The 18,668-nt window shown below is 40.8% G+C and overlaps 1 protein-coding gene across 7 annotated transcripts; it reads right to left on the bottom strand.

The window, feature by feature from the left end:
• Positions 1–4,835: 4,835 nt before the first annotated feature.
• OSER1 (oxidative stress responsive serine rich 1) lies at positions 4,836–18,623 on the bottom strand. 7 transcript variants are annotated; one of them, XM_025399061.1, is made up of 5 exons: positions 18,410–18,591; positions 14,554–14,671; positions 10,962–11,075; positions 5,926–6,062; positions 4,836–5,871 (listed from the first exon to the last, which is right to left on the bottom strand). In XM_025399061.1, exons 2-5 carry the CDS (start codon positions 14,628–14,630, stop codon positions 5,375–5,377), a joined length of 825 nt encoding a protein of 274 aa, XP_025254846.1. In that variant the 5' UTR covers positions 14,631–14,671; positions 18,410–18,591; the 3' UTR covers positions 4,836–5,374. The 7 variants fall into 7 exon arrangements, with proteins under 7 accessions (XP_025254846.1, XP_025254840.1, XP_025254842.1 ...); XM_025399055.1 differs by adding an exon at positions 14,978–15,014 and having other exon boundaries at positions 4,836–6,062; positions 17,727–18,526; XM_025399057.1 differs by having other exon boundaries at positions 4,836–6,062; positions 18,410–18,623.
• Positions 18,624–18,668: the final 45 nt, after the last annotated feature.

Raw genomic sequence — 18,668 nt, 5'->3', positions numbered from 1 at the left:
TTGAACTCACTTAGATTCCCACCAAAAGTATAAAAGCATCCTTATTTCTCCAGAGCCGTACCAGCATCTTTTGTTTCTTGTTTGTTGACTTTTTAATAATTGCCATTCTGACTGGTATGAGGTGGTATCTCATTCTGGTTTTGATTTTGCATTTCTCTAGTGATCAGTCAATCAACCCAAATGTCGATCAATGATAGACTGGATAAAGAAAATGTGGTACAGATACGCCATGGAATACTATGCAGCCATAAAAAGGAACGTGATCATGTCCTTTGCAGGGGCACAGATGGATCTAGAAGCCATTATTCTCAGCAAACTAACACAGGAATAGAAAACCAAACATGTTCTCACTTTTAAGTGTGAGCTGAACAATGGAAACACAGGGACACAGAGAGAGGAACAATGGGGCCTGTGGGTAGGGTGGGGGAGCAGGAAGAGAGAGAGAGCACCAGGATAAACAGCTAATGCATACAGGGCTTCATAGGCTTAATACCTAGGTGATGGGTTGATAGGTGCAGCAAACCACCACGGCACATGCTTACCTATGTAACAAACCTGCATGTCCTGAACATGTACCCCAGAACTTAATTTAAAAACCTGAGCACCTGTTGTACAGTAGGTATTGCAGCTCATCTGTGTCTACCCAGTGCCTGCACATAGTGGGTGCTCCTGGTCTTCCCAGCATCTAGCAGCTGATGACCCCTTCTGAAATCCTTTTTCAATTGACTTCTAGACTCTCTCTCTCTCGGTTCTGCTCCTGCCTTACTGGTTCCTCCTCATCCCCCTGAGTTCTGTACCTTGGGAATGTGCCAGACCTTCGTTCTCTGGCTTCTTTATCTACATTCATTTCTGAGGAGGTTCTAGTCACATGGCTTTGCATAAACTCCCTCTACCGATGACTTCGAAGTCTGCGTCCCCAGGCTGCACCACTCTCCTGATCTTCTGTCAGACATCCAGCCACCTACTCAACATTTCTAAATATCTCATGAGCATCTCAGATTTGACAATAACAAACAAAACTCTCAGTCTCCACTTGCAAATTTGTCCCTCCAGCCGACTCCACAAACTTATTAAAACCTTTGGAGTCAACCTTCATTCCTGTCTTTCTCTCACACCTTAAATCTAGTCCATCAGCAAATCCCTGAAGGGATTTGGATTAAAATAATTCTACAACAGGCTGGGCGCAGTGGTTCACACCTGTAATCCCAGCACTTTGGGAGGCAGAGGTGGGTGGATCATGAGGTCGGGAGTTTGAGACCAGCCTGGCCAACATGGTGAAACCCCATCTCTACTAAAAATACAAAAATTAGCCGGGTGTGGTGGCATGCGCCTGTAGTCCCAATTACTCGGGAGGCTGAGGCAGGAGAATTGCTTGAACCAGGAGGCAGAGATTGCAGTAAGCTGAGATTGCATCACTGCACTCCAGCCTGAGCAACAGAGAGAGACTCCGTCTAAAACAAAACAAAACAAAAACCTTCCAGAAAACATATTATCTCCTGCACTGCCAAGTACCCAGTACCAAACCTATTGCCTGACTCACTGCAGTAGCCTCCTAACTGTCCTCTTTGCTTTCCCTTAGTCTGCACACAGTAGCCAGTGCTCTTTCAAAAGGTTAAGTCTCAGCTGGGCATGGTGGCTCATGCCTGTAATCCCAGTACTTTTGGAGTGCAAGGTGGGCGGATTGCCTGAGGTCAGGAGTTCAAGACCAGACTGGCCAAAATGGCAAAACCCCATCTCTACTAAAAATACAAAAAAAAATTAGCCAGACATGGTGGCGCACACCTGTGATCCCAGCTACCTGGGAGGCTGAGACACGAGAATTGCTTGAACCCGGGAGGTGGAGGTTGCAGTGAGCTGAGATTGTGCCACTGCACTCCAGCCTGGGTGACAGAGCAAGACTCTGTCTCCAAAAAAAAGCTAAGTCTGGTGATGTCTCTCTCCTCTGCTCCCCCAAATGGCTCTCTATCTCACTCACAGTAAGAGTCAACACCTTTAAAATGGCCTATCAGGCCCTCCATGATCTGGCCCGACTGATCTCTCTCTGACCCCACCTGCTCAAGCTGCATTGACATCCTTGTGGTTCCTTCTGCCAAGAATGCCCCTCCCTCAGATGCCCCCATGGCTCACTCTCTTACTTCCTTCAGGTCTCTGCTCAAATATCACCTTATCACAGCATCTTCTCTGCTCACCCCAAATAGCAACCCTATCCCTAGCCCACCCCTTTCTATCTCCTAATTCTTCTTCTCTCCATACAACTTATATGTTCATCACCTTTCTCTACTGAGGACAAGGATATTATTCTGCTTACTGTTCGATTACCAGGCTCTAGTACAGTGTCCCTGATGTGTTGTAAGCACTTCATACTCATTGAATGAATGAATGAATGAATGAATGAACATTCAATGAAAACTTGTTCAATAAAGGCATGTAGAAATCAAGATGTTACTTTTTTGGAACATCAGAGTGAGCCTTAATCCCGCAATCCACAAACCAAATCCATTTTCCTAGATGTATGAGAGAAAGGAGATTAGTTTGGTAAGTCGCATTCACAAAAGAAAGGGACCCTGATGTTAAAGTTGGCCCAACTGGGTCTGAGCAGAGTAATTTTTAACTTCAAGATTCATGTTTTGAGGAAGATTTTGCTGAGATGTAGATAACTTACAACTTATTCCCACAAATCGGGAATGACTCAACTTTCATCCAAGTTGGATTTTGAGTTAGTAGGTCATTGGAACTTTGCCCTTTTCAATCCTTACACCCCTAACACCTTTGTATGAAAAATATACGTATCATCATTCTCTGGTGACTGCTGCACTAACATACAGCACTAAGCAAATAACCAGACCGCTGGCTTGGAAAGCAAACTAAAAGGGATTTAAAGGCTTAAGAACTCGTCTTAATTCAAAGAACATGTTAAGCCCACTTAAGATGAACTTGAATAGTTCACTACTTAATTACAATAGCTCCACTCCTCTCCAGTTTTTATTTTATTTTTGAGACGGAGTCTCGCTCTGTCACCCAGGCTGGAGTACAGTGGTGCGATCTCAGCTCACTGCAAGCTCTGCCTCCTGGGTTCACACCATTCTCCTGCCTCAACCTTCTGAGTAGCTGGGACTACAGGCGCCCGCCACCACGCCCAGGTAATTTTTTGCATTTTTAGTAGAGACAGGTTTCACTGTGTTAGCCAGTATGGTCTTGATCTCCTGACCTTGTGATCGGCCCACCTCGGCCTCCCAAAGTGCTGGGATTACAGGCCTGAGCCACCGCGCCCAGCCCAGTTTTTGTTTTAAAGGTGAGCCAAAACATTAGTTGTGGAGGTGAAAGCAGGGTGGTACCTTTACAACCTGAAGCTTAAATTTTGGTCTGGGAATCCCTGGGAGTCCCTGATGCCCTTTTAGGAAATCTGAGGTCAACATTATTTTCATAGTACTAAAACATTACAGGTTGAGGTTCCCTAATCTGAAATGCTTCAAAATCTAGAACTTTTTGAGCACTGACATGAGGATCAAAGGACCTGCTCATTGGAGCAGTTTGGCTTTTAGGATTATGGAAGCTGAACTGGTAAGCATGTAATGCAAATCTTTCAAAATCTAAAAAAATTCTGAGATCCGAAACACTTCTGGTCCCAAGTATTTCATGTAAGCAATATTCAACCTTTAGTTGCCTTTTTCACATTCATACTCACAAGTGTACAAAAGTTTGCCAGAGACCACACAATATGTGATATCCCACAGACTGAATGCAGAAACATATGAGAATCTGTCTTCTAATTAAGCCAAACATTAAAAAAGATTTGCAAAAAGGTAGAACAATGCCACTCTTCTAATATTTTTTGTTTTGGAAAAGCTATTTTTCATTCAGAAATTGTTAGCTTGTAATGAATTAAATATTTTAAAATTATCTTAAATTTCTAATATGGTAAATATTAACATATATCCTTTTGGAGACTGTAACAAAACCTTTTGGGTCCTGAATTTGTCAGTGTAAAGGAGGTGCTTACAAAAAGTTTGAGAATTTCTGCCTTAGATATACTAACTAGTACACCTTCTGTCACCATTATTAGGAAATATGTCACAGCTTCTAGAGCTGTGATAAGGTATTTTGCTCCCTCCCTTTAACCAAAGCCTTCAGATGTCACTAAATCCACACTAAACCAATGACCAGTAGAGGACTCCCACTACTTAAGCTTAGGGTTTTTCTAGTAAACACCCTTCCCCTCTCCCTTAAGAACAAATCACCTATTTGTTGAAGCCCACATCCCATTATCATCAATCAACCAGACAGCCAGCGCGATGTTTTAGTAAATAGTATAAATGTATTTTGTAATTTAAACAAAAGCTTCTGTTAACATTATTGCTAACATGACTAGAGACTGTCACTAAATTTGGTGGCTCTGCTTAGGATGGTCTGAACACATGCAACATTCTTTTTGGAGCCACCTGAAAAACAAGGATTCATCATCCAGCTGAAACCGAAGACAGATTTTTTTACCAAACTGGAGGGAATTTTGAAATGGTTGACCAAATCTGTAGGATACAGAATGTACAAAATTCTCTTTTGGGGTTGCTGGGGTGACAGGGCAGCTCAGAGGTAGCCATCTAGAACATCTGAAACTGAGGTATGAGACCTGTATTACAACTAATAACAAAAAAACACACCATATACTTAAAATGCTGGAGATGGTGAAGACGCACACTAGTCTCAAATATTACACCTCCTCCCTCCAACTGAAGCAGCCCATTCCAAGCTGCTTGAGTAACTGCATGTAACATGTCTCAGGATGAATAGCACCAGCAGGGGCTTCTTTAGTGATGGTTAATAACTCTCTCAAACAATAGAGGGCAGGCCAGCTAGTTTATTCAAATTCAATCTAAACCTTAGATCTCTGGCTTAACAATAACATGAGAAATCTTTATAGACACAATAAATCTTGCATTAAATCAGAGATGGTTTAAATCAGTCTTGTAACTTCTAATATTCTGGGCTGGCAACTACAGCATGACAAATGTTTAGTGCAGTTACAAAATCACATTTTACTTTCCTTGGCTACCAAACCTTAAACAAATCTGAAAAATGCACTGTTTTACAAAGGCTTTTACCCACTGCTGCCAGTCTCAAGTAATTATAGTTTCTTCATCCCCCAGGAACATTTCTAAGTTTTTCTTTGATCTGCTTGCCTTGAAGTGTATGGAAGAACTCAGAGAGTAAGTTTAAAGAATGAAGATTAACTGAGATGCCAAGTAAAGTTTTTATTGCAAGCACAGTGAGCAGAAAGAGATGTCTTCTCACACAAAGTGGCCACAAGGTCTGCCATTAACTAAATCTCTTTGACAAGCCTTCATTGGTTTAAAGCATATGAATTAGCTTCTTGCTATCAGGTGTACATCATTTCTGCCATGTGGGACATTTTCTTGGGAATATACAAGTAATACTCCATGTAGCCTGATAGGTCCTCTATGGTCACATCATCCACAAAGACTCGAGCTTGCTCAGAACAGGATCGGGGAGAGCCAGACAGAGTTCTGGCATGCAGCGACTGAGAGTAGTCCTCAAGTGTGGATCTTCGTTCTGGAGCCAAGGGAGGGACACTCTGCAGGCCTGAAAAGGAATACACTTCCATATCATGCCATCTCTTACACTGGCATTCCTTGCCTATGCATGTGCATGGCTTGCCCTGGTTTAGCTTGGAAACGGATTGAAAGTCAGAGAGATCACTGGCTTTGAGACTTGCTTGGGAGACTTGGGTAGCGTCAGAGGAGTCTTCCTTCTTACTCTCTGATGGGAGCCTTGGAACAGAAGTTCTCAAAGGCTCAACGACTGCCCCTGTGTGATTAGCATCGAGAGAAGTAGAGCTTTCTCCTGCACTGAACTCTTTCGGGGTTGAAATTCCCAGCCCACTGCTGCCATCAGGTGAGTCAGTCTGGCTTTTGTGCTTCAGTTGACTGTTGGAAGAAGATGCTATTGTACTGCAATGTATAAACTTTGGAGGATGAAGGACAGGAGACTTAGAACGTCGACGACGCTGAGTTCTCACTGCTCCTCGTGAAGACTTCCTTGTAGACCTAAGAGGAAAAATATACACAAGAAGATGCTGGGATACAGAGCTGTCCTAAACAGATTCTTTATGATAATAGGAAATTTACCTCCCGTCAGATTTACGAGTCTAAGCTCATAAATTTCCCGCAAGAGATGCACCTGCCTCCAATTCCATGCTGCCTAAGTCTTTGTGTCTCAAAAACTTCAAAATCATCTTATTAGCAAGCTATACAACCAGGTGAGATAACGGTATTTTTAAACTGAATCACTTGGGCCAAACATTTGGGATAGAACACCTTGGGAGCCTTTGACCAGTGAGTCTGAGGGAAACACCTCAAACAGACAACTGAAACCAATCCCGTAAAGTCTAAATATTGTGCCCTAAACCTGAATATAGCAGCGTCAGAACCACTGTGAGGCTAACGTTACAAATGACCATTATGCCATTACTATTAAATAGATTTTTGATTCGTTTCTATCATTGGTAACAGCCAATCAATCAAAACCAAAAAACTAACAATATTTACAATCCCTGAGGTTTTCAGATACTGGGAATTACTGGACACACTATGTAAGGTAACTATTTATAAAACATTTAAATAAAGAACTGAGTGAAAAGAAAAGATACTCAAAACTGCTAAGTGAATTAGAGACAAGAACCAAACAGGACACTAAAAAAAAAATGTTTTATTTGGAATTAAAATGAATGAGCTAAACAGAACACAGTAGTCCCATCTTATCCATGGTTTCACTTTCTACAGTTTCAGTTACCTGCAGTCAACCATGGTCTGAAAATATTAAATAAAAAATTCCAGAACTAAACAATTCACAAGTTTTACATTGCGCCCCACTGTGAGTGGCATGACGAAATCTTGCACCATCCTGCTCCATCCCACCTGGGATGTGAATCATCCCTTCGTCCAGGGTATCCACACTGTATATGCTACCTACCCATTAGTCATTTAGTAGCTATCTTGGTTATTAGATCCACTATCATGGTACTGCAGTGCTTGTGTTCAAGTAACTCTTATTTTACTTAACAATGGCCCCAAGTGCAAGAGTAGCGATGCTAGCAGTTTGGGTATACCAAGGAAAGCCACAAAGTGCTTCTGCTGTGGTTAGAATGTGTCACCCACAAGTTCATGTGTTGTAAACTTGGTCCTGAACGCATCAGTGCTGAGACCTTTGGGGGTGATTGGGTCACAAGGGCTCCGCCTTCAAGAATGGATTAATCCATCCACAGATTAATGAATTAAAAGGTTAGTGAGGGAGAGGGACAGTTATCACAAGAACGGCTCTGTTATAAAAGCCGGTTTGGCTACTTCTCACGAGCCCCCTTGCCACGTGATATCCTTCCCCATGTTATGATGCAGCAATGATACACTCACCAGATGCTGGTGCCACGCTCTTACACTTCCCAGCTTCCAGAAATATAAGAAATAAGTCTCTTTAAAAATTACCCAGTCTCAGGTATTCAGTTACAGCAATAGAAAATGAACTAAAACAGCTTTCTTTAAGAGAAAAGGTGAAAGTTCTTGACTTAATAAGGAAAGGAAAAAAACAAAACACATACTGAGGTTGCTAAGATGTACGGTAAAAACGAATCTCCTGTCTGAAACATGGTGAGGAAGGAAAAACAAATTTGTGATAGACTTACTGTTGCACTTCAAATGCAAAAGTTACAGCCACAGTGCATGTAAGTCCCTAGTTAAGATAGAAAAGGCATTAAATGTGTGGGTGGAAGACATGAACAAAAACGTGTTCTGACTGATGGCAAATGGGTTTGATATTGTCTGCAGTTTCAGGTGTCCACTGGGGTTCCTGGAACATATCCCCTATGGATAACGGGAGACTTGTACACACAGCTAAAGAAAGAATTACCTGACTGGAAAATAAATCTGAATTATTTGTAACAGGGTCCAGCAAATTACAGCCTGTGGGTCAAATCTGGCTCCCTGCCTGTTTTTGTACAGCTTGTGGACATTGCTCCAGTGGGCTAGCACTGTGAGCCACAGACCAGGCTAGAGGATCCTCCCCTGTCCCTATTCTCCCTGCCCACCTTCCTGGCCAGTGGACACGTTGCACCACTGTCCAGCGCCCACACTGGCTAACATCTACATGTTGGGTCTCTACTGTTGGCAACTGCTGATCATTGAGAGGCAGAATCTCAGTTCAAGACTCCAACCAGTGCTGGGATCTCTGGAGGAGAAAAGAGCATGCTGGGATCTGAGCCTCACTGGAACAGAGAGTAGAAATGACCCTGGCACTACCTGCTACCCACCCATTCCACAAGGTTCTCCTTCAGGCTAGTCACTCTATCCTGCGACTGTCTCAGCAACTGAAGACAAAATGTGTCCACCAGCCAGGACGGCCAACCCCACGCAAACAGGGTAGAGTAGGAGTTTTCTCTCTTATTTAAGCACTTATTAATATCCTTGGAATTTTGCTTCTTGGCCTCCAATGCCTAAAAAATTTACCATATGGTGCTTTACAAAAAAAAGTTGCCAACTCCTGACCTAAAAGGCAGTACAGAGACAAGGATTTGGAAAGATGTAAAAGTTAAGAGGGATGACAGAATAAGTCTGAATTTCTGAAGAAATGAATACAGAGAACAGAGGACAAGTGATTTTCATAGACATAATGACTGAGAAATTTTCTGATTTGATAAGAGAATCTATGAACACAGGAAATACACCAGAGCAGGATAAAAAGAAATCCACATAGAGATACTCTGTAGCAAAACTATAGAATAGCAAAGACAACAGGAAGATCTTAAAAGCAGCCAGAGACTAGAAAGATTATTTCCAAATCAATAACAATTGGATTGAAGATATGCTTTTCAATATCAATGTAATGAAACCAGAAGACAATCAACTATACCTCATTTAAGTGCTAAGAGAAAATAACTGTCAATCTAGAAATACAATGTCAAGTATATCAACTCTATCTTTCAAAAACAAGGATGAAATAAAGACATTTTCAGATAAATGAAAGCAAAGTACAGTCGGTCTTCTGTATCCATGGATTCTACAACCTGTGGATTCAACTAGCAGCAGACTGAAAACATCCCTTCCACCAAGTTCCAAAAAGCAAACATTGAATTTGCTGTGCTCTGAGCACTATGCTGAGTCTGTGTGAGTGAAGTGCGGTGTAAGCACTGTGGTAGGTATTATAAGTACCCTAGAGATGGTTTAAAGTATACAGAAAAATGAGCACAGGTTGTAAGCAAATACTACACCATTCTGTCTAAGAGACATAAGCATCCTCAGATTTTGGTATTGAGAGGGGTGTGTGAGTGGGGAGGACCTGGAATCGATCTCCCACGGATACAGATGATTGTTATTTACCAATAGGACATGACGTTAACATCAGGGGCCCTTTCAAATGTATTTATATGGAATTATACAATGCAGAGGTCCTATTTACTAGCAATAACCCTTCACTGAAAAAACTACTTTAGGAAAAAAGTAAGTGATTGTATATGGGAGGTCTGAGGTGAAAGTATGGTGAGAAAAGAAGTTATAAACAAGTAGAAAAATCTAAATAAACACTGTCTGCTTAAATAATAATAATAAAACCTAGTTTGTGAGATTAAAAATAAGTAACACAACTAAAATACTGGGCAACTACATCATGGAAGTCAGGAGATCAGAGGAAAGGGGTTCTGAGGAGAACAGCTAAAATACCATTAATTTGTGTCTTTGTTAAAAGCACGCAGGGCAAAATCAAGGCTAACAACTACTGAAAGAATAGAAACAAAGTGTGCCATTTCCAAACCACCAGAGGAAAAGAACAAACAAAATCCTTGCAAACAATTGTTTTGAAACAATTGGAAAGGAAACCAGGAGAAGTAAGGTGGGGGAAAAAAAAGGAAAGAAAAACAAAAAAGCAGGACAAATAAAGTAAAATGGCAGAATCACTTCTGAAGATATCAACAATCAAATAAACGTAAATACACTAAACCCAGCAGTTAAAAAAAAACTGATCACATTGAATAAAACAGAAAAAAATAAAACCTAGTCATACGATATTTATATGAAACACAGCTAAAATACAAGAACACAGAATGCTTGAAAGAATAGAAGGCTAGGTGTGGCTCACACCTATAATCCCAGCACTTTGGGGGGCCGAGGTGGGCAGATCACCTGAGGTCACGAGTTTGAGACTAGCCTGGCCAATGTGATGAAACTCTCTCTACTAAAAATACAAAAACTAACTGGGCATGGTGGCGGGCACCTGTAACCCCAGCTACCTGGGAGGCCAAGGCAGGAGAAGTGCTCAAACCGGGGAGGCGAAGGGTGCAGTGAGCTGAGATTGTGACACTGCACTCCAATCTGTGTGACAGAGCAAGAACAAGACTCTGTCTCAAAAAAAAAAAAAAAGAAAAAGACACACAAGGGAAACACTCACTAGAAGAAAACTTTAAGACAAAAGCCATTATGAGGGATTAAGAATGTCACTACATAATAAAAGTTTCAATTCACCAGGAGGAAAACACTCAAAACCTATGCTATATAAATCCAACAAAATAACCTCAAGATACATAAAGCAAAAACAAAGAATTCACTTCCATGGGGTAGATTTCAACATACATCTTTATTATTTGTAAGTCAAGTTAACTAAAAAATTGAAAAAAAGGTTCAAATAACACATTTAAAAGCCTGATTTAATGGACATAGAATCCAAGAATAATGAGAGAAGTCCCAATATTCTCAAATAGACATAGAATATTTGTAAATATTGAATACGGACCAGGCCAAAAAGAAAGTCTCAGCAAATTCAGCAAAAGAAGGAATATGTCCTTCTCTAATCATCGGGTCTTAGGTTCTATATCATAACCTACTCTTTTCTGGACACTCAGCAAGGAAAATCCAATAATATTTTATAATATTGGAATGAAAATCATTTCAATAAGAAGCTCTTACCCGTGCCAACTGTCTTTAGATGCACATGTGGTTTTAGGTTTGGTATCATCTGTTGCTGTTCTGACTGGTGCTCTGACACCTGTGCCTTCTCCAACAGACAGAGATGCTATGGACCTGAAGACAAGAACAAAGTTTATGGCTACACAACACTATAAAATGAGGAGAACATATTGTTCTCACTAACTCAAATACAATTTGTATCATACATTTTTTTTTCCAGTTTGGGTTTCTCAAAAATTGCTCAGCTTTTAGTGTACATTTTCCTTCAAAACCAAATTTAGAGGATCCCTAAAAGCCCATGGCTGGAAAATCATAAGCCGAAGAATGATTGGTAAGTGTACCCAGCAGCAGGATATAAATAGACTTTCAGGCTGTTTCCCTGGGGCAGATCAGGCCTTATGGTCAGAGAATGCTAATGACACTGACCATTTATCTTACGCAGGCAAACCAGAGTCATGGAACTAAGTTTAGAAGCAAAAACTTTAGGAGACTCCATCTAACTTAACACTGAATACATTTTCAAATATTATGCAACTTTTAGAAAAATATTCTAACTTTTGCAACTAATAAACTTGAAATATTAATCAGAGTTAAATCCTTGTGGTTTAAAATTATACAGATAATACGGGTTCCCAGTAAAGAACATGAAAAAATCTAAAAGCAAGAAGAACAGAATCATCCATAACCTCACAACCCAGAGACTACCAACATCGAACATTGGTGGAAATCCTTACAGACTTTTTCAACACACATAAACATACACACACACACACACACCCCTCCTACTATACATGCTATAGTGCTGACAAAATTCTTTAGAAAGAGACATTAATCTACTAAAATGAAAGGATGTTCAATGAAACATAATTGAAAGTAAAAAGTAACTGGGAATAACCTAAATATGTAATAGAAAAAAAAATACTGTATTTCTAAATTATGGCACATCTATACAGTAAAATGTTGGGAATTTATTAGAAATTAAGTGTACAAAGAACTTTTAATGATATAGGGGAACGCTTGTAAGGAGAAAGCAGCATGGTTAAACACCTATACATATTATTATGATCTCAACTAGGTAAAATAAGTATAGGCTATCATGAACCAGTGATATAGGTGTTAACAGTAGTTATGGTAAACTGTGATTTTTACTTCCATTTTTATCCTGTTTTGTTTTCATAAATTTTTCTATTATAAGCATGTATTATATTACAGTCAGATAAATAGGATATTGTTTTGTTATATATATCGATTTATATCTATATAGAGATTTGTCCTAATAAGACAAATACCATTAAGGAGTCAAAACCTGTTGAACGGGATCATGCTAAATTCCTGGCAAGGCTTGGTTAGTTTATGAGTCAATCCTCAGATGTCCCATTTGTAAACTGGCAACAATATAAAACAACTAGAATGTATGATACACTACTACACAAGTCTTATTCTGCTTAGTCATGCTAATGACTCATCCCTTCTCTTACTTTGTTTTCTCAAATGTTCTCCTTCCCTTATAATTTTACTCAAGGCAAAATATATGCTACAAATATATAATTTTTTTCATTTCAGCTTTTATTTTAGATACAGGTGGTACACGCATAGGATTGTTCATGGGCATACTGGACCCAGGTAGTGAGCACAGTACTCTATAGGTAGGTTTTCCACCCACATTCTGCTCCTGGCCTCCCCACTCCAGTAGTCAGCAGTATCTGCTGTTCCCATGTCCATGTGTGTTCAATGCTTAGCTCCCACTTCTAAGTGAGAACATGCAGCATTTGGTTTTACATATACATAATTTTTGACCATATATTTTGAAAATTTTTTAAATAATGTTCCAAGTAATTTTTAGGGATACCTAAATGGCTTAATTTTATTTTATTTTTTTTTGAGACAGGGTCTCGCTCTGTTGCGCAGGCTGGAGTGCAGTGGCACGATCTCGGCTCACTCCAACCTCCACCTCCTGGGCTCAAGTGATCCTTCCACCTCAGCCTACAGAGCAGCTGGGACTACAGGCATGTACCACCACGCCAATTTTTTGGGTTTTTTTGCAGAGACAGGGTTTCGCCACGTTGCCGAGGCTGGTGTCAAACTCCTGAGCTCAAGTGATGTGCTCACCTCGGCCTCCCAAAGTGCCAGAATTACAGGCATGAGCCATCATGCCCAGCCTGGCTTTATTTTACATTTCAACTTCTTTTAAAACATCAGGAAAGAAGTCTGTGTATCAAGAGTTACTTATATAAATTTACACACTAAGAGATTTGTATGTATAATTGTGTGTACACATTTCTAGTATTTTCCTGATTTAAAAGAATTATTCCTATATAAGAAATCACAAAGGATACACTGCAACCACAATCTGGAACTATCTGCTTCTCTGCTTTGCTTCTGTTTCCCAAGACGATTTATCAAAGTACTGATATGAACTGGCAAGACGACCACATTAGAAAACCATCAAGACGAAAGATACGTTTTAGAAGTATCATGGAAGCAAATATGAGCACCTATAATATCTACTGTGCAAATCTATCAGCATAAACCTTTTAATTTGATAGGCCAAAAATAGTACTAGCAACAGGCAGGTAGCTATAGCAACAACTAACATCTAGTTTTTACTTTGTGCTAGGTACTGCATGCATTTCTTCATATTGTCTTCAAGGTACCACATAAAGGATGGTTAAGAGCAGAGGTTCTGGAGACAGGCTGTCTAGGTTCAGATCCTGGCTCTGCAACTTTTACCAATGTGACTTTTAGTAAGTAATTTAATTTGTGTGAGTCTCATCTGTAAACTGAAATGACAGTAGTATCCATGCACTAAGGTGGTAGTGAGGATTAAATAATGTGCAAAGTACTTAACCCGGTGTTTAGGGCACAGGAAGTAAATAATAAACACTAATGATGATTATTATTACTTGTGGGTGTTCTACTCTGAGCTTCCAGTGTTTAGTTTCCATTCATGAAAAGAAATTCTTATATCCATTAAAAATGTTGATTTCTTTTGGCCTGGGAGAAAGAATTGGGGTGAGAAGAGTCTTACACAGAACATTTTGCAAAGGGTGAAACATTAACATTCAGACAGCAGCTGGTATGCAGGTACACTAATTAGTTTGCCCAAAGGGTCCAAGGTTATTGATCTCAGTGACAGAACCCTACTGAATAGAGGTTTCCATAGTGATAGATTTAGCAATCACAGACCATGAAATCTACAATGTCTTCATAGATTTCTATTGAGCCAATCCACTTTTAGTGAAAAATATTGTGATTCTCTTGAGATGTATGATAAAATCCCTGATGGGGCACCACTTGATAATCTTTTATTAAAAAGAGGTAGGGGGAAGCCCTCCTCAAAGTGAACGAAAACCAAAACACCCAACCTAGGAGGGCAAATGAACCGCTACTTTTCAAATTTAACCAAAGGGTTTTTTTTTTAAACTAAAACAATACTGTGCAGAATCTGGAAGGATGTTGTGTTGCACTATTAGCATTTATATCTTCTTTCAATAATGAGAAATTTTAAAAGAGGAAGAGCTTTTTAGGGAGAAGAGACTATTTTGAATGAGTAAACAAATAATTCCAAATAATGTATTACATATTTAATTACCCTGATGCATCCACTCTTAATTTCTTGAAAGCAGTCTGTAGACTCTCCTCCTCTCCATCCTTGGCTTCGGATTTCATTGTGCAAGTTTTTACACTACTTATCGATGTTCCTGTTAACACTAAAAAAGAAAATAAAGTGAGCAAAGTAAAAACAGATGGGATCAAAAGTATACCTTTTTTTAAGATTTTACATTCCTGTTACCTTTACTGTTAGAAAAAAAAAAAGCAAATTTTTATTTCAAAAAGGAAGTTTCAGTATAGATAACTGGAGACTATAGGTTTTCTTAAGGGGAAAAAAATGAAATGATACCAAAAATGGGTATGTACTATGACAGAATATAAACTGTTCACATACTTGATGCCAATATCCTATTACACAATTTTGGAAACTAGATGATCTGAAACCTATGTTTCAGTATACATACTTTTTAACATGGGAATCTCCCCAGTTGGTGTAGAAATCTATGAACAAAATGACATCAGAAATAAAAGGGAATAGCTCAAATTATAGCACTCTGATTCTTTAAAATGACACTGAGTATTTGTCTGGCCTAACCCTAGTTAAGTATAACTTTCATGACACATGATAGCATTTCTCTAGAGCAATCCTGACCCAGACAGCTATGTTCAGGAAGATACGTTTTACAGAACAAGGCGTTACCACTGTGAAAGCAGAATTATAAATACACTCTACCAGTAAGGCTGATACTTCCATTTGTGTTTTTATTCATAGCCTGGAATAGTATAATTAATTGTTAAACCAGAAAGAAAATAAATGAACTATATACTTGCAACCCCACAAAAAATTATTGTGCACATGAGTGGAAAAAGAAAAAAAAAAAAACAAAACTTTTCTTTAGCCTAAAGGTTGAAAGTAAAGAAAAAAAATAGAAATGACTATTGTGTAGATGCACCATTAAATGATCTCTTAACTAGTTTGATTAACCAAAGTCCTCCATATTTTCTACCTGATTTTTATATTTTAAACAGAGAAAGGGAGATGAAGAACCAACCAAAGCAACAAGAAACACAACAAAGAAGTCTGTTAAAAAACCCTTGAATCTAGTCTCCAAATTATTTTTTCACTCAGGGTTATTAGTACCAAATCCTGAATAAAAATTAAGCAAACCAGCATCTATGAACATATCAGAGACAATCAGAAAGAAAGAAAGAAAAAAGTACAGAAAAAAATAGAAATAGAGGATATCTGAAGCAAAAGATTCACTTCACCTCTTTATTTCTAAGCTGTTACCCCCCCCCCCCGCCCCCACCCCACTTAGGCATTCTCAGAGGGAGCAGTGCCTCTCCACCAGGCCTTGGGTCCTCTCTGATTCATATCTGCTCGTTTCTCTCAGGGTGGCTCTGAAGTTATTGTGAGACCTCTAATATTCCAAAGGTCAAGGTGTCATCATGTTTCATATAATGTAACCATTATATTATTGTAGTACCAGCGCAAAATAAAAAGGCAGGGAATCAGGACTTCTCACTTTATTTATTTATTTGCAGAAGTTAAGATATTTTAGGCAGAGCTCTCTGGGGAACACTGAAAACAGTCTCAAAAGAATTCAGCTACTTAAAAAAAAAAAAAAATTCAGCCAGCCTGCACTTCAACTTCTTAGGACAAAAAAAGAAAAAAAAATTAAATACATTCTCCACGTATATTTTGCTGGTATTTAAGTACATAAACATGAAGAAACATTATCCACACAATCCCATGCTTCACTAGTCTCTAATTCTCAATTTAGGGTAGGATCCCCCCAAATACACAATCAATTCCTATATACCTGGGGGGAGAGGTGAGCAATCACTTATTTCAATATTTTCAAAGCTTCACATCATCTAAAAGAGTACTACTGTAGGTTGTAAACAAATTCTTCCTGCTGGTAGAACTAAATTGAAGTTTGACTTATAGTGTTCCTCAATTACCTTATGATCCGTTAGTCAATGTTCAGCCCTTACCGAGTTAATAAATCATCTGAGCCAGTCTCCCCAACCCGCAGACCCCACACAAGTCCTCTTTCGCCCTCTCTGGAAATTAGTCAGCATTTATGTACATGTCACATTTAAGTATACACTACTGAACCCTACAGGCAGAAATTCATTTCGTTCACAAATATTTACAGAATACCTACCACGTGCATGGCACTAGAATGAATGCTAGGGATAGAAGCCTAAACTCCATTTCTGTAAGGACTAGAAGAATCTCATTCCTGCCCTCCAAGAGCTTACAATATAACACTGTGCTAAGAGGCTCTGAACCCACATATGTAACTTTTAATTATACTATGCTGACTTAATAGCATGGCAGGTGATCACCCTAGATGTTAATACAAACTTTACATTCCTGTTGACACACTAAAAGATCTATCATCTAAAAACCAAAACAGGCCAGAATTAAAATCTGACTACAGATTAAAACTTCAGGAATGAAGTTCTGTCTAAATGATTTTCAGACTTCCAGCATTTTTAACTACTCACCTTTTTTCTCAGTTATTTTAGCCAAAAGCAAAGGTGAGCGTTAGGCATGACCTTAAGGGCCAGAGAAGAGAATCTCTGTAATTATAAAAGGCTCATTAAGCTCCTCTGCATCCCCAGATCCCCATTCACTCAAAGAAAGGGCTGTACAACTAACTCCGGACAACAAATACAATTGGCTTGCCCTTCTTCATTAATACCAAATTTGTGGGAGACGGTCTTGGCGTTTTAACTGCAGTGAACTCTTGAACAACATCCAAAGAGATGAAACTTTAAAAAGCCTATTCGAAGTTACTTCATGTTAAGTCAAATCAAACCGCGTAATTTAACTTTGCCTCGGATTTTCCACAACCTTACAAAAATTACAGTTATTCTAAGTTCCTCCATCAAAAGGACGAATTCCTGGTTTTCTCTTTCAACGAAATGGATGCGTCACAATCTTACTTCTATCTTGCCGTTTTAACCAAGACCTCATTGAACCTCAAGTCTAGGTCTACATTTCCACGCCCGAGAAGACCTAAGAACGATCAAGAAGGGATGGCGCGGGTAAGCGTTGTTATCACAACGTTAAAGATTTCGAAACTCCCAGACCACCAGGAAGCGTAGAGTATGGGGAAGAAAACCCTGTCCAGCAACTCGAAGAGGCAAACTAGACCGGGAGGAAACAATCGGCCCCCAGGACAAAAAGCACATTCACACCTCTCCGTGCAACCCACTCATCCCTTTACACTCGCAGTGCTGCAGCCAAAGCACGAAGTTCTTTCTTTTTCACCCAGAGTCTGTGCCTGTCGCGGTTAAACACAAATGGAGAAAATTCCTGGTCAGAACCCAGAGGGGTAGGAGGTGGCTTGGAGTGTGAGGACAACGCCGAGGAGGGAGCTGTCCAGGGGCTCTGCCCGCCCGGGGTCTCCAGCTGGAAAGTTGCGCTCCTCGGGAGATTCCCGGGGTCAGAACGAGAGGCTGGAGTTGGAGCGAGGCACCAGGGATGCGGAAGAAGAAAGGAGTCGGGCCGAAGAGGTAGCCAACGAGAATGGGGCTCCGAGGCGAGAGGGAAAGGGCGGGAAGGAGCAAAGGGCGGCCAAGGAGGACGAAAAGGGGAAGCTGTCGCTGGGCGGGAGACGGCGCAGGAGCGGGACGGGGCGGGGTCCGCGGGAGAACAGGAAGGCGGGAAGGGGAGAGAGCGCGGAATTCGGAGCTCCAGCAGGCACAGGCCGCGGCGGATAAGGGGGCGCGGAGAGGCCCAGGCCCGGCCCAGGCAGGAGGCGTCGGGAGACGACGCGACCCAAGGCGGGCGGGCCCAGGAAAAACCGCCCGCGGCCAGACCGGCTGTGCAGGCCGAGACGCTATGCTGCGGCCCCTCCCCGTCACGTCAGGGCACTTACCGCCTCGCAGCTGGGGCGCTCCGGTGATGCGGTGCAGTCAGTTCAGAGCGTCTCTCCCGAATCTCGGCGCCCGACTGACCCGGATCCAAACCAGCCAAGGGGGCGGCCCGCGCCTCGGGAGTCGCATTGCGCCTGCGCACTCCGGCATGCACCCCGCCCCCTACCCATGCTCCTCCCACCCCGGTGACTCGGCAGCGCGGCAGGGGACGGCTGCGCAGGCGCAGGGCGGGGGGCGCGCCTCTCGGACGCCCCGCACCCG

The sequence above is a fragment of the Theropithecus gelada genome, chromosome 10 (assembly GCF_003255815.1).
Source record: "Theropithecus gelada isolate Dixy chromosome 10, Tgel_1.0, whole genome shotgun sequence".
In the NCBI taxonomy this organism is placed as follows: Eukaryota; Metazoa; Chordata; class Mammalia; order Primates; family Cercopithecidae; genus Theropithecus; species Theropithecus gelada.
This window is presented reverse-complemented; position numbering and strand designations above follow the sequence as displayed.

Bases quoted from the DNA above. Each gene is read 5' to 3' on its own strand.
- OSER1 (XM_025399055.1), bottom strand. From the start codon at position 17,747: ATGAGTGGGTTGCACGGAGAG. The intron at 14,672-14,977 runs GTATGTATACTG...TTTCTTTTTTAG, and splicing joins GGAGATTCCCATGTTAAAAA to TGTTAACAGGAACATCGATA. The intron at 11,076-14,553 runs GTAATTAAATAT...TCTTGTCTTCAG, and splicing joins TTAAGAGTGGATGCATCAGG to GTCCATAGCATCTCTGTCTG.